Source organism: Bombina bombina, chromosome 4 (genome assembly GCF_027579735.1).
Source record: "Bombina bombina isolate aBomBom1 chromosome 4, aBomBom1.pri, whole genome shotgun sequence".
Classification (NCBI taxonomy): Eukaryota; Metazoa; Chordata; class Amphibia; order Anura; family Bombinatoridae; genus Bombina; species Bombina bombina.
Genome location: NC_069502.1, coordinates 507,015,618 through 507,030,957, shown reverse-complemented (window position 1 = coordinate 507,030,957; position 15,340 = coordinate 507,015,618). Strand labels below are relative to the sequence as shown.

The following is a 15,340-nucleotide window of genomic DNA, read 5'->3' as shown; positions in this document are numbered from 1 at the left end:
TTAGTGTTAGGATTTTTTAAGGGTGTATTGGGTGGGTTTATTTTTAAGGTTAGGGCTTTGGGCAGCAATAGAGCTAAATGCCCTTTTAAGGGCAATGCCCATCCAAATGCCCTTTTCAGGGCAATGGGGAGCTTAGTTTTTTTTAGTTAGGCTTTTATTTAGGGGGTTGGTTGTGTGGGTGGTGGGTTTTACTGTTGGGGTTGTTTGTATTTTTTTTACAGGTAAAAGAGCTGATTTCTTTGGGGCAATGCCCCACAAAAGGCCCTTTTAATTGCTATTGATAGTTTAGTTTAGGCTAGGGTTTTTTTTTTATTTTGGGGGGGCTTTGTTTTTATTTTGATAGGGCTATTAGATTAGGTGTAATTAGTTTAAAGACCTTGTAATTTGTTTTTTATTTTCTGTAATTTAGTGTTTTTTTGTGTGATTTAGCTAATTTAATTTATTTAATTGTATTTAATGTAGGGAATTGATTTAACTATAGTGTAGTGTTAGGTGTTATTGTAACATAGGTTAGGTTTTATTTTACAGGTCAATTTGTATTTATTTTAGCTAGGTAGTTATTAAATAGTTAATAACTATTTAATAACTACTCTACCTAGTTAAAATAAATACAAACTTGCCTGTAAAATAAAAATAAACCCTAAACTAGCTACAATGTAACTATTAGTTATATTGTAGCTATCTTAGGGTTTATTTGATAGGTAAGTATTTAGTTTTAAATAGGAATAATTTAGTTAATGATAGTGATTTTATTTAGATTTATTTAAATTATATTTAAGTTAGGGGGTGTTAGGGTTAGACTTAGGTTTAAAGGGTTAATAAATTTGGAATAGTGGCGGCAATGTTGGGGATGGCAGATTAGGGGTTAATAAATGTAGGTTGGTGGTGGCGATGTTGGGGCAGCAGATTAGGGGTTAATAAATATAATGTAGGTTGTGGCGATGTCTGGAGCGGAAGATTAGGGGTTAATAAGAATAATCTAGGTGGAGGCAATGTTAGAGGCGGCAGATTAGGGGTTAATAATATTTAACTAGTGTTTGTGAGATGGGAGTGCGGCGGTTTAGGGTTTATTATGTTTATTCTAGTGGCGGCGATGTCCGGAGCAGCAGATTAGGGGTTACAAATGTTATTATAGTGTTTGCGATGCTGGAGGGCCTCGGTTTAGGGGTTAATAGGTAGTTTATGGGTGTGTGCTTTGTACTGTAAAACTCATAACTATTCACTTTAAAATGCGTTAGAAATCTTGTCGATAGAGGCTGTACCGCTCACTTTTTGGCCTCCCAGGACAAACTCGTAATACCAGCGCTACGGAAGTCCCATAGAAAAAAGGGTTTACGAACTTTACGTAAGTCGGTTTGCGGTAAGATCAAAAAAGTGTGCGGTACACCTATACCTGCAAGACTCGTAATACCAGCGGGCGTAAAAAGCAGCGTTAGGACCTGTTAACGCTGCTTTTTCACCTTACCGCAAAACTCGTAATCTAGTCGTTTATTAGTCAATATGTTTTTCTTAAACATTAAAGGACTCCTGAAATAAAAATTGAATCAGCTCCATAGACTAACAAAAGTATTTTACTAGTGAAAAATACTCTTAAATATATATATATATAAAAATATATATATATATATATATATACACATACATACATACATATAGCTCTGGAAAATAATTAAGAGACCACTGCAAAATTATCAGTTTCTCTGGTTTTACTATATATAGGTATATGCTTGAGTAAAATGAATATTTCTCCTGAATTCTAAATAAAAATATTGTTATCTAGAGCATTTATTTGCATAAAATAAACAACAAAAAGATGCAATGTTTTCAGACATTGAATAATGCAAAAAAAAAAACAAATTCATGTTCATTTTTAAACAACACAATACTAATGTTTTAACTAAGCAAGAGTTCACAAATCAATATTTGGTGCAAAAATTCAAGTTGCCCGGCATTGTTTGATGGCTTGTAACAATCTATCTTCCTCTTGATCACATACCAGAGATTTTCAATGGGGTTCAGGTCTGGAGATTGTGCTGACAGGTTCTTGATCTGGTGGTCCTCTATCCACACCTTGATTAACATGGCTGTGTGGCATGGAGAATTGTCCTGCTGGAACTAAACAATAATTGGGGAACATTGTCAAAGCAGAAGGAAGCAAGTTTTCTTCCAGGATAACCTTGTACATGGCTTGATTCAAAATGATGAATCTGCCTGATTCCAGCCTTGCTGAAGCACTCCCAGATCATTAACGATCCTCCACCAAGTTTCACAGTGGTTGACAAGTCTGTGGCTTGTACGCCTCTCCAGGTCTCTGTCTAACCATTAGACAAGCAGGTGCTGGGCAAAGCCAAAAATTGGACTCAACAGAGAAAACTACCTTACTCTAGTCTTCTACGGTCCAATCCTTATGATGTTTTGCAAACCTCAGTCCGGCTGTCCTTTGCTTCTCATTGAAGAAGGCTTTGTTTCTAGCTTGCACAACTTCTGCCCTGTCCGTTTCAAACCATCCTTGCAGTGCACTAAACACCAGCTGCCATTAGCCATTCACTTTGTAGGTCACTCAATGTCATCCTACAGTTGCTGAGTGACATTCAAATAAGTTGGTGGTCATCCCAAGCAGTGGAGATTCATTTTCACCCACTGCCAGTTTGTAGCATTGCTGTCCCCAATGTCTGCTGCTTGACCTTGTTCTTATTGTTGTTATTTTTTTATTCCAATTACTTTTGAGGTAGTACTAGCACTGTTTTTGCCATCTAGCTGGTATTTTTGCAAGAGGATAGTGATGACTAATGAAGTTATATATATATATATATATAATCTAATAAAAGCTATAAAAGACAGTATTTTTATTTGGAATTTGAGAGAAATGTTATCAGTAGTTTCAGTAAAATTAACATTTTGTTTTATTCTATAAACACATACCTATAAATAGTAAAATCACAGAAACTGATAGTTTTGTAGTGGTCTCTTAATTTTTTCCATATATATATTTATTTAGTTATTTATGACAGGAACATGCCACTCTTGCCGGATTACTTTTAAATTGAAAAATTGTTTTCATTCACAGAGTGATGTGGGACTTCAGCCTTCATCAGACAAGTTTAAATATTATAAGGAAGGTTATATATGATATATTACTATGTTAGTTTAGGAATACACCTCAAAACTTAATATAAATAGAACACTTGACTAGAGGAATTACTATTTTACTATTTATTTGTATGTACTATATTGTGCTATATTATAAATACTTCCTTGCTATATCATATTTTGGCAATAGTTTTGTATTCAGAGTAAAGATCCTAAAACACTTATGGGTATTATTTTTTGTGAAGTATGTTCTCACATTGACAAGTGCCATTTTATTCCAATTTAAAAGAATTACTACGCATGAAACCCATTTTTTCACCAACAGGGAACCTAGTAGTCTCTGCTCGTAATCATAAACTTCTAGAGCTCTTACGGTGTTATATTGATTTTTACTTGATGTATTTTCTTACCTGACCGACAGGCAATGTCCACGTCTTTTTCAAAGTCTGTCTGTTATTAAAAGAAAAGGAAAACAGGTGTGTGTATATATATATATATATATAGATCAAGAAGACCAACAGTGTTAATGAAGTACACAACAAGCTTTATCCTTTATCACCATATTGGCTAAAAGATAACACTCAATGTCTGTGTAAGTTTAAAGGGAGGTAGGATATTGCCAGCTGCAAAAAAACTTTGAGCTTCATTAAAAAATATTTTTTTATATATATTCAGTAGAAAGTGGCTACAGCAGAATAAATCTGACAAATGCAACTTCACATCAAATAGATATTTATGGTTGTCTTTGTTTTTTCTTTTTTAATACCAGAATAAAGATGTATGAAATAAAAAAATCTAAAACTTTAAAAATTAAATATATATAATATTTGAATAGTGAAATAATTTCCCTTACATTGTCTTTTGGTTAACTTAACCTGAAAAAGTATTAGCAATTCCTTTGTTACAATCATAATATTGACATCAGAGGGCAGCATACCATCCCTTATCAGATTAATGTAATGGAAAATAAAGTATCCTTAATTAAAAGAAAGGGAACATCAAAATCAGATTTTGAAAAAAATGTTTTTTCATATATTTAAGGCACTAAACAATATCTGTTTATATCTGTTTAAATTCATATAGAATTGTTGGAGAAATAGCCAAGTGTTTATCTTTTCAGAATGCGACAAGTGACAATAATAATTTTCATTTGATGAACACTGCATTGACTGTAACATCATTTAACAAATGTGGAAGACCATAAACAGTTTTAAATGTGTCATCAAAAGATGCCCAAGTGTTACATTACCATCCTTATATAGAGCATAGAAAATACATAATCAGTCATTTAAAATAATTATTAAATCTATAAAAAGCAAGCACATGTCTACTTTGTTTTATATCAAAGTGACACATTCATTTTTCCAAAGAACACCTGTGGCATACACATTAGGCCCTTATCCTTTCTCCCTCCCTTCCTTGCTTAGAATAAACTAGGTCAAAAATGTACAAGCTACACATCTAATGAATATAACTGCTAACAGATAGCAGTGTTAGCAAATTTTTCACAACTGTGGCCAGGCCCAACCACAACTTTTCTTAAATCTAAACCAGCTTTACACCTATAAACCATAACAATAACTGATTAGGCTCTCTAAACTACAGCTATAAATAACCAAAACTGGTATCCTAACTGTACACAGACTGAGCTATGTAATACCCCATCACATTGAAACCAACAGAGGACCTCCCTATGTCATCCACCAATGCCCCTCAGATACCACAACACAATAGTACCTTATCACCTAAGATAACCAACAAAGTTCTCCCATCACACAATTGCCAACATCTACCTCACTAATAAATTCCCCAAAATCTAAAAACCCCATAAACAATAAATGAAAAAATAAGCTTAGTAAGTAAAGTCCATGGAATGATACATGCTTATAGTTGTTTGTTAACAATTACTATGTTGCATATGTCTTTCCTGGTGTGTTTGTGTCAAGTCTTTTTTAAAGATACATATACAGTGGAGAAATTGAATATCTGCTCTATAAGTCTTGACAGTGACATATATAAAATTGGAGACAAAATATTAAATAAAAACATGTTAATTAATAAATATGTAACTCATCACAATGGACAACACTCAAGACCCTGTCCCAAACAATGCCTTTAAGCATTGGGGATATTGAACATGAGTAGACTATAAAGAAGGCAATGACACATATATGTGTTTGGGTCCATGGAATTTATTGCGATAAACTTTAACACATTGTTTATCTATAGTATAAGCTCTTATTAGACTATACACAAATGTTGAAAAATTAACTAATCTTGTTTATAATCTGTTGATGTCAGTTCCATAAAATATACTTTTAAAGAAAACCGTGAGAGCAAAATAAATCTGTTGATGTTGGTTGCAGAAAACACACTTTTAAACAAACACAGAGAGCAAAACGCACAAGAAAATAATAATAATAATAATAATAATGCTATGTCCTCTATTGAATTGCCAATGCAGTTTTTCTTGCTGGTTTAGCCAACAACGTCATTTCGATCTCCCACAAACTGTTGGGAGGAAGCTGAGAGAAATTGGGAATATGACACTAGTATGGAGGCGGGAGTGAGAGCAGACTTTATTTGATAATATGTATATTTACCCCATATATTGTACATTTTGATTAAATAAATAAGTTATACATATTTTGTGGGACATTAAATTAATCTTCAATACCAGAACGTTTAGTTAAGAGCTTGTCTCTTTATTAGGGTGGATTTCTTTTACAAGATGAAACCACATTCACCAACACACAATATTTGTTTGCATGAGAGATGCTGATTTCCACAGTGTGCACCACAATTATAGCAACAGTTTACATTTTATGTTTTAAAAAACTAGGTAACAAAACACAGTTTTAGAACTAAGATTTGCTGGGCATTTTCATTACCCCTGTTATTAAGGTGTTGCAGCTAGAGTGTATAAATCCAAACTTCTATAAAATCACACTGCAGATCATCATTTTCAACTGTATGCTCTTGCATTAAGGACTAACATTTAATGCTTAAAATAATTCAAACTAATTAGGACTTCAAACTTTTTTTTTTTAATCTAGCTAAGCATTGTATTTTTGTCCTTACCACAACAAGCATCATAAAAAAACAATGTACAGCAATGTAGTTTTTTTTACATTGTATTTATTACATTCTTTATACACGATTGAATGATATGTTTTCTGCTGCACAAAAAAAGTAATTACAACAATAAGGTAGAAGTATGAATAGAATATGATGGGTAGTCATTAAACTGGAGCCAACAATAAAGTAATTTCTCTAGTAGATCCCAACTGGGATTATATGAATTTAGTAAAATTATCTTAACAGTGCCAACAGCTGATTAAGGGCTAGATTACAAGTGAGGCGCTATCTAAACATTCACTAGTAAAAAGGCAAATGTGTCCCTTTTCCAGCGAATGTTAAATAACCAGCCATTACAAGTGGCTGGTTAGTGCTACCGCAAGCTCACTTTTACACTTAGCACTAGAAATCATTAACCAATAAAAAAAAGTTGCCGCAATTGCCCCAAAATAAAGAGGACTATAGAGTAACATAAAATAAATACATGAGCATATTTTTTTTTTTTTATAAACTGAACAAAGTAGTTATAAGGGGTTAAAGTGAGGGGATGTAGGGTGTTAGTAAAAAAGTCACTAAAGAGCCTTTACATGGATGTCAATGGGGCACTGTGTTTTCTCTATATATATGTATATGCTTTTATATATATATATATATATATATATATATATATATATATATATATATATATATATATATATATTTCTGTTTATATGTGTATACACACATATAAACACAAATATATATGTATATAAGCATATACATATATATTTATTTATTGCTGCCCAACGCTGTGCAATTTGGTTTGTCGTGTCTGTTGGCATGAAAATGAGGCTCCCATTGAAAAGCATATGGAAGCATGCTCTCCTGAACGCTTGGCTTCCAGGCAATAAGAATGTGAGATTGTGTTTGCATTATGCTGCAATTGTAATACCAGCGTACATTTACGTGAACTGGTATTACTGAGTGGAGCTCAAATATTGCACTCAACTCGTAATCTATCCCTATATGTTAGTATCTTCAGTTGTAAAAATATATGTTGTGAATACAAATGGTTTACATTTTATGGGCTCTATTTAAAGCTTAGGAGGACATGAATACCCTACTGGTCACCAGATGGATGGATGTTTCTGGAGTGATTTTATAGTTAGGGTGAAATTATTTGGCATATCTTCTGCACCAATGCACATTAAAGTAATTACACAAATGTGACTTCATGTTAGTTTAATAATGGAAACTTATGACATCATTTTAGTACATTTACATCTTAACACAAATTTGGACTTACTCATGCTGCTGAAATAATTAATAACTCTTTAATTAATTTTAAGAAATATCCACCAAAATATTATAGTTCAAATAGATGTTTTACATTCTTTTTAACAAGGGGATAATAGTATACAGGTCTTTCCTTTTCAAGTAAAAGATAAAGCATTCCAAAGTTTTGCAGTCTAGTAAATAAAACACTTTCAGAGCCTAATTACAAACAATGTTCTTTACAAATAATGTGCTAAGCTATCATACACATTCAATAAACAGTTTTTGTGAAATTGAATGCCCTGCTTGCAAAATTTACTACAGCATTTATCTATAAGATAGAGGTGATGGAGCACAAAAGATATTAAACATGCTGCTGTGCAAAAAGAGAGCTATGGCATACATGATAAATATCAGTAATCAAGGCAGTTTACCATAGAGAAAATTCTTATTAAATCTCTGAGCTGCTACACACTGCTCTGTATACATTTGATTTTAATTACAAAGTAACTAGAGCCTATATTTATATTTTCAGCCAGGAGTCATTGAGCAGCACATAAAGTTTTATCACATAACTTTGGTATGTTAGTATTTATTGTTATAGAGATAGTTTACAAAAGATCACAATAACCTTGTAAACTCATATTAGTGTAAGCAAGAGAAATGAATGCTTTTCTATAATATGCATGGTAACCTTTTGTATAATGGTGTATGAGCTCTTAAAAGCCTGTGTGCAAACCAATTTACAAGTGAGTATCAAGCTAGTCCATTAACACTGGGAGATGTCCAGGTGATATTTATTTTCAAGTGTATTGTAAACAAACTATCATAACATAAAAATGACTTATTAAGGTAAAAAGAGGGCGGCATTTCTTAGCAGCCCAGACTAAAAAAATCTGATTTTTTTGTTTATTGACAAAGTTTAAAACACATCCACAAGTGCATTATTCACTGCATTAATATAACTATGAAGAACATTTTGCAGTAGTATTTGTTTCAGTGAGTTTATTAAGCCATTTTTATAAAAATCAATTTGTAAGACTAATTCTCACATATTATTTTACTACAATACTTTTTGAATTCCAGGCATCAAGAAATTATCAGACTGCTTATGACTGCCCCGACAATGTACAAAGCATCACTACTGTCTATTTTGGGAGAAATGGTGGGAGATTTCAGAATACACCAGGCATGCAGTCTAATGCCACAGTTAAGGGAATTAGAGACAGAAATTATTATGCAAGACACATTCATACTGACTAAGTAGGATACACTCACAAAGAAAGTGAAAGTGTCTAGAAAACAGATGTGGACAGATCTGCTCAGGGCTTGGGTTTTCAAGGAGGAAATAGATTATATATACAACAGCTGAGTTGTTACAAAAAATCGCTCTGGGATGTGCTTGAAAAGGTGTTCAAGAGACAGGAACAGATTGACCAAGGGGGTGGGTGATGTCCTCTCCTTTAGATTGACATGATGGCAGTTCCTGGGAGCCTACACTCACGATACACTTAAGATTAGTTACCAGGGACAGACGCCAATATTTGAAAAATAGTGTGTGGTGGGGAAATCACAGCAAACCCCAAATAATGTTAGCTTTTGTGGACACAGAGGCTAAAGTGACAATTCTCCCTGGAAACACACAGAAACACAATGGTGATTCAATTGTTAATTTGGAGGGCCTGGGAAGTAATATAGCTTTTACTGCACACGTGGTGGTGACAAGGTCCCCACACACCAAACAACAGATCAGAGTAGTGAAACAAACTGAGTGGGATCATGTAAAACCAGTGTTTATACCCCCTCCTGCTACTCCAGTGTGTTTCAGACTGGTGGGTGGGACAGATGGAAACTGGGACCATCCATGTGTTAGTGGTGGCAGGTGTTGTTCATTCAGAACATTTAGGGCCAAATTAGAAGTGGAGCGGTATTTAACACTCCCGCTCACACGCTAACTCCGTAAGAAGTAATCGTTTGCACTCATTGGATAGCTAACAGGATGCGCACAAAATGCCAAAAGGATATCATGTGCGCATTAATGGATTCCCCAGGGAAGTCAATGGAGCAAAAAAAGGGGGAAAAAACACCTTACTCACTCACAAACCAGATTGCAACAGCAGGTTACTGTTCAGCACTCTGTTTTTGAGGTTATTTATCCGTGCAGGCTGCAAGGGTCCATACCAAAAAAACCAAAAATAAGTAGAAAGTTCAAGCTGCAGCAGCACTGAATAAAAAGATTTTTATTATTGCCAAAAAGTTAATACAACGTTTCGGACCAACTGTCCTTAATCATGTATACATGATTAAGGACAGTTGGTCCGAAACGTTGTATTAACTTTTTGGCAAAAATAAAAATCTTTTTATTCAGTGCTGCTGCAGCTTGAACTTTCACAAACCAGATTGCATATTCTCAAGTGTGCTAACCTGACATGAAAATATTAATATTTCACATTCCAATGATTGTCACATAGCATCCTTTGTAAGAGTAAAGGGGCCAAAACAAGAAACAGCTTTCCAAGCAGCAAAGAAAGTTATTCACCAGTACAGAGAAATTATTTCCCTAAAATAGTTAACTGGATCTCATCAAATATACACACCACTAGAGAGACAACTGTTAGCTGCATGTACTGCCTTACAGAGTACTGAAGGAGTAACTGACACCAGCAAAGTTGCTCTGAGACTTGAACTGCTTATTGGAGGCTAGGCAAGAGTCAATGGACTGACAGTACACACAGCAGTGGCCAAGCAATCAACCCACCTGAAGTGAAAATGCTACTTGTAGGGGAGAGTAGGAGTGACAGCCATAAATCTAAACAAGCATCTCAAAGTCACCATTAAAGGTATAGCACAGGACAGCTCAAAAACATCTACAGTAACTCTTGTACCTTCTGTCACAAAGGAACACCCTAAATTTAAGGACCTAAATGAAGACCAACAGGAAAGGGCCTGGGTTACATATGGATCAGCTGTTATGTGCCATGATGGCAAATACTGGACAGTTGCAGCCTACAATACAAGAAAAGCACTTGTAGTCCAGGAGATGTAAAAAGAAGGTCCCATTCAATGCACAGAGACTGCTGGACACAGAGGAGTCAAATCCAATATTTTATGATGGTTAAACAAATAAGGTTTTCCATAAACTCATTTGCTCAGTCTGTTAAAATACCAGTTCCACATTTTATTCAAAGCAAAACTTTTAAATTATCTCATTGAAATCTACTTTACTGTTGTGTCACACTGTATTTTTTTTATTTTTTCAAAGCCTCTTGATGTTTTAACATTTATAATGAAACTCTGTTTCCAAGTTTCTTTTGTATACATAATTTCTTTAAATGTGCTCTGTTCTATTTATTTTTTGTGTAAGCGTTTATTTTATTTATATGCTTTTTCTTTGCTTTGCTATTTTGTTCCCAGGTTAGCATAATAGGGTTTTGCCACCTAATGAAGTGTGTGACACTTATTCCCAGAATTGTATTACCTGTAAGTGACATTTAATAAAGCAGTGGTACTGAAACATTTTGTAATTACTCTCCTATACTACTCTCAAGTGCATGTGTGGTAAATGATTTTGCAGTAGAAAATATATTTGGCTGGAACGACTGTTTAAATCACTAGAGTACTTATTAAACATGCAGCTGCTGTCAAGTTTATAACAAAGTTACTATGATATTTTATTTAATAGAAATTCCCTTAAATCTAAGAATTACAATTCTCTATTTAAGACACCTTAACACACTGTTATCTTGACCTCAACAGATTTTTCTCTTCATTCTATGTCATTTTTACAAATTCCTAGCTCACTTCAATTTTACATTTGAAAATTTTCCCAACTCAAATGTTTGCTAACCAAAATAATGAGAACAATTCAAACTCATTTGACTAGATTCTTTAAAACATCAAGATTAATGTTGTTACTATAAAGTTAACTTTAGAATCAAGATTCTAACACACCCCATTTAAACCATGATCAAATGATTTGATCTATTCAAAATAAAAAATATATAAACCATCCCTGAAGATTCCGCTAGTTCATAAAAGGAGAAGAAATTGACATTTTTTCTATCACAATTATGATAGAGCTTGCAATAAAAAAAAAACTAAAAACACATTTACATTTTATTCTATTATCAGATTTGCTTGATTCTTATTGTATGTTTTGTTAAAGAGCATAAATGAGTAGGTAGAATGCACATGGCAGCAAACTCTTTCAAATGTATACCATTGTTAAACGTATTTGTGTAAAACCGCTGCCTGACACTTGTGCACCCCTGAGCCTAACTTCCTGCTTTTCAATAAAAAGAACAACGTTAATTGGATAATTAAAATAAAATGTAAAGCTTTTTTGTAACTGTTACACTCTGTCTGAATCATGAAATAAAAATGTTGGATTTTATCTCCATTTCATGATTGATCACCATATCATTAAAAACATGAAACTCTCTGCTAGTAAATATATGAAATCCATCACAACTGGTTCGCAATCATCCTTCAGTAGTTTATTCTTCTTTAAGTTGATATATGAAATGCCAATTTTTTTTGTATCTATTAATGGTAAATTGAATATGTTATACTTAGGGATCAGAAAACATTTGTTTCTTGAGATAGATAGATGATAGATAGATTGATAGATAGATACTGTATAGTGTGTGTGTTTGTGTGTGTGTGAAATGCTGCTGCCCTCCAAGTATGTATGTATGTATGCATGTATGTGTGTGTATGTATGTATGTATGTTTGTGTATGTATGTATGTATGTATGTGTATGTATGTATGTATGTCTTCGTGTATTTGTTTGTATGTATGTGTGTGTATATATGTATGTGTTTGTGTACGTATGTATTTATGTATATGTAAGTATGTATATATGTTTATATATATGTATGCATGTGTATGTTTGTAAGCATGTATGTATGCACAGTATGTATGTGTATGTATGTGTGTGTGTATGTATGTGTGCGTATGTATGTATATGTGTGTATGTATGTATGTGTATGTATGTATGTGTGCATATGTATGTATGTATGTATGTATGTGTGTGTATGTATGTATGTATGTATGCATGTATTTGTATGTATGTATGTGTGTGTATATATGTATGTGTTTGTGTGCTTATGTATGTATACGTAAATATGTTCATATGTATGCATGTGTATGTTTGTAAGCATGTATGTATGTATGCACAGTATGTATATATGTGTATGTATGTATGAATGTATATATGTAAATGCATATATTGGTCGGAAAATATTTGTTTATTTCTTTTGGCAGCACTACCTCTTTTATGTTTCTCTGTGGGAAGGTGGGTTCAATCGTAAAACAGGGTTGCTGAAAAGAGTTGGCCAAATACATTTAATCACAATGTTCTAGTGTGACAGAGTGTACCTAACAAAATAAAGAACTCTAGGAGGAAGCCAATGGGTTACTATGTGACATTCCATCTTTAAATTGTACATGTAATATAATGTAATTTATTGCATTTATGACATAAAACACTAATGTATTATTGATGAATGCCAATTAAAAGAATTACAATGAGAGTAAGGATATATATTTTTCTTACACCGTTGCTGTACCCAATACTTCCACAAGGAAGTGTGGGGTACAGCATAATGGAAAAATTGAAAATAAATCCATTGTTAAGAGGACAGTAAGGGAATGCAATACACAATGGATTAAAAAAAAGGAGAAAGTGTTAACATAAAATGTGAGTTAAATTATATTTCTTTAAATATTTGACTAAATGTGAATGAGTTAATATCATTTTAAAAAAGTAATATAACCACATTGGGAAAGGCTGGGGAATACATTTTATATTTTGGTTATGCATGAAAATTAATGCTATCAGAAAAGCTATGAAAACAATGAACTTGTAATTTTGCATTTTAATCTAAAGTCTGTAAGAATATTGTACTTGGCCTTGCATATCCAAGTTGATATTCTTGTCCATCCATTTCAGATGAGGGATTTTACTTGTTGTGTTGATAAATAATTTTTAGAAATGCTATTAAGTGAAACAAACAATAATTTGAGGAAAACTTCCAATGACCAATCCCACCCCTCAATATATGGAAGATTAAAAAAGTTATACATACACAAAGATAAAAAATAAATGTACAATAGATCAAAGTTGGGAATGAGTGAGTTGCAAGGAAAAATAGGGAGCATCCCTTTAACTTCAGACAACGGCTGCATGTATGAGTCATGTGTGCACAAATGGGAAGAGGTAATTGATAACATGTGAGTTCATAGCAATTTTTTTATCAGAAAAATCACACAATAATATGCTTGTGTAGTGATGGATTACCAGTGTAAGTGCTGCAAAATACTTCAACTGTTCAGATGCAGCCATTGGAGTTTACCATATGCAAAATATGGGCCAGATTACAAGTGGAGTGCTAATTTATTGGGTGCCTGCCAATGGTTAAATGCCCCCGTTTGCGGGTACGCAATAAATAACCAGCCATTACAAGCTGGTTATTGCAAATAGTGCTCAAAAATTAACCAGAGGTCAGACCTTTGGTTAATTTTTGAAATGTCCCCAAATTGCCCTAAAATAACATGTGAGGACCCTTGTTAAAAATACAAATTAGTAGCATTTCTTTTACTGCACTATGCAGTTTTGGGGGACTAAAGTTGGCAGTTGTGGGGTGTTAGAAAAAAAAAATGTCACTTAAAAGTCTATGGGAACTGTGTGTTCCCTACATATATATTTATGTGTTAATGTGTATATAGACATATAAATACATAAATATATATGTATGTAAGCATATACATATAAATTTATATTTGCTGCCCATCGCTGTGCAACTTACCCCTTTCTTACACCTTTCGCATGAGAATGAGGCTCCCATTGGAGCCTATAGAAGCGCAATGCTTCCGTGCAATGCGAACTTGAGGTCACATTCGCACTACACCTCACTTGTAATACCAGTGCACATTTGCGTGCACTGGTATTACTATGTTGAGTGCAACTATCACTTTTGCGGAAGCAATATTTAGAGATCAACTTGTAATCTGGCCCTATGTATTCAACTTGTGTATTTTTTTTACTTAGAATTTCATAGCATGCCAATCCATTAAATGTGCCACAGTTTAAATTTATTAATCAATGAAATTTACAAATGTAACAAGAACATCTGTTTTTCTTACACTAAGATTAGATAATCCTTTTGGATGGAAAATATGAAAGGCCAAAGAAAAAATAAAACATGGTGGCTAGCTGAATAAATATTTATTAAGTCTGAAAGCAGATGCCCCCCCCTGCCATAACCAGCAATATCAATTCATGATGTGTTCAAGTCACTATTTCACATTGTATAATTTTCAATGTTATAATAACATTTTTCAAATATCATTCTGCTTCATAACATTCGTAAACAAGCATTATGATAAGATTTTAGTTGTGTTGAAGCTTCATAGTTTAAAATTGTGTGTTGAGCTATAATTTTAGATTTTTGTCGATCAAGGAAATATTACTAATATGTAAACTAAGCTTGGGTTAACATTTTATTATTGATGAAAAGCTGTGAGAACAGCCAATATATCCCAACTTAAACAGGACAATACAGGGTTTCAGCAGTCAATGCTCTTGAAATAAAAAAGGTCTTGTGAAAATCTGTTTATAAAGTTTCTTTTGATGGATTGGAATACAGATGTTAAATTCCCCCAAAGCAAAGTTCTGGTGGCCTTTACGTGGTGTGATATCACCAAAACACATCACAAAAAACAAGATTTCAGTTTCCTAATACATTGGAAAGGGCTCCTGTTAGAAAACTCCACCAAAACTCATATGTTGCATTTTACACATGAAAAAAAGCACATTGTATCCCTATGCCTCAGATAAGATGAACTTGTTGAAGAACAGCCCAAATATATCAACACAAGTGTGTTTTAGTTAAGAGATGGAAAACAAACTGCTAG

The 15,340-nt window shown here is 33.4% G+C and overlaps 1 protein-coding gene across 1 annotated transcript in view; it reads right to left on the bottom strand.

Annotated features, from left to right (window-relative positions):
• The window catches only part of ADGRB3 (adhesion G protein-coupled receptor B3), a 1,326,607-nt gene that overhangs the window by 76,401 nt on the left and 1,234,866 nt on the right, over nt 1-15,340 (bottom strand). Inside the window, exon 27 of the mRNA XM_053710414.1 lies at nt 3,501-3,540. Coding sequence (XP_053566389.1) covers nt 3,501-3,540 — 40 coding nt within the window. The remainder of the gene's footprint in view (nt 1-3,500; nt 3,541-15,340) is intronic.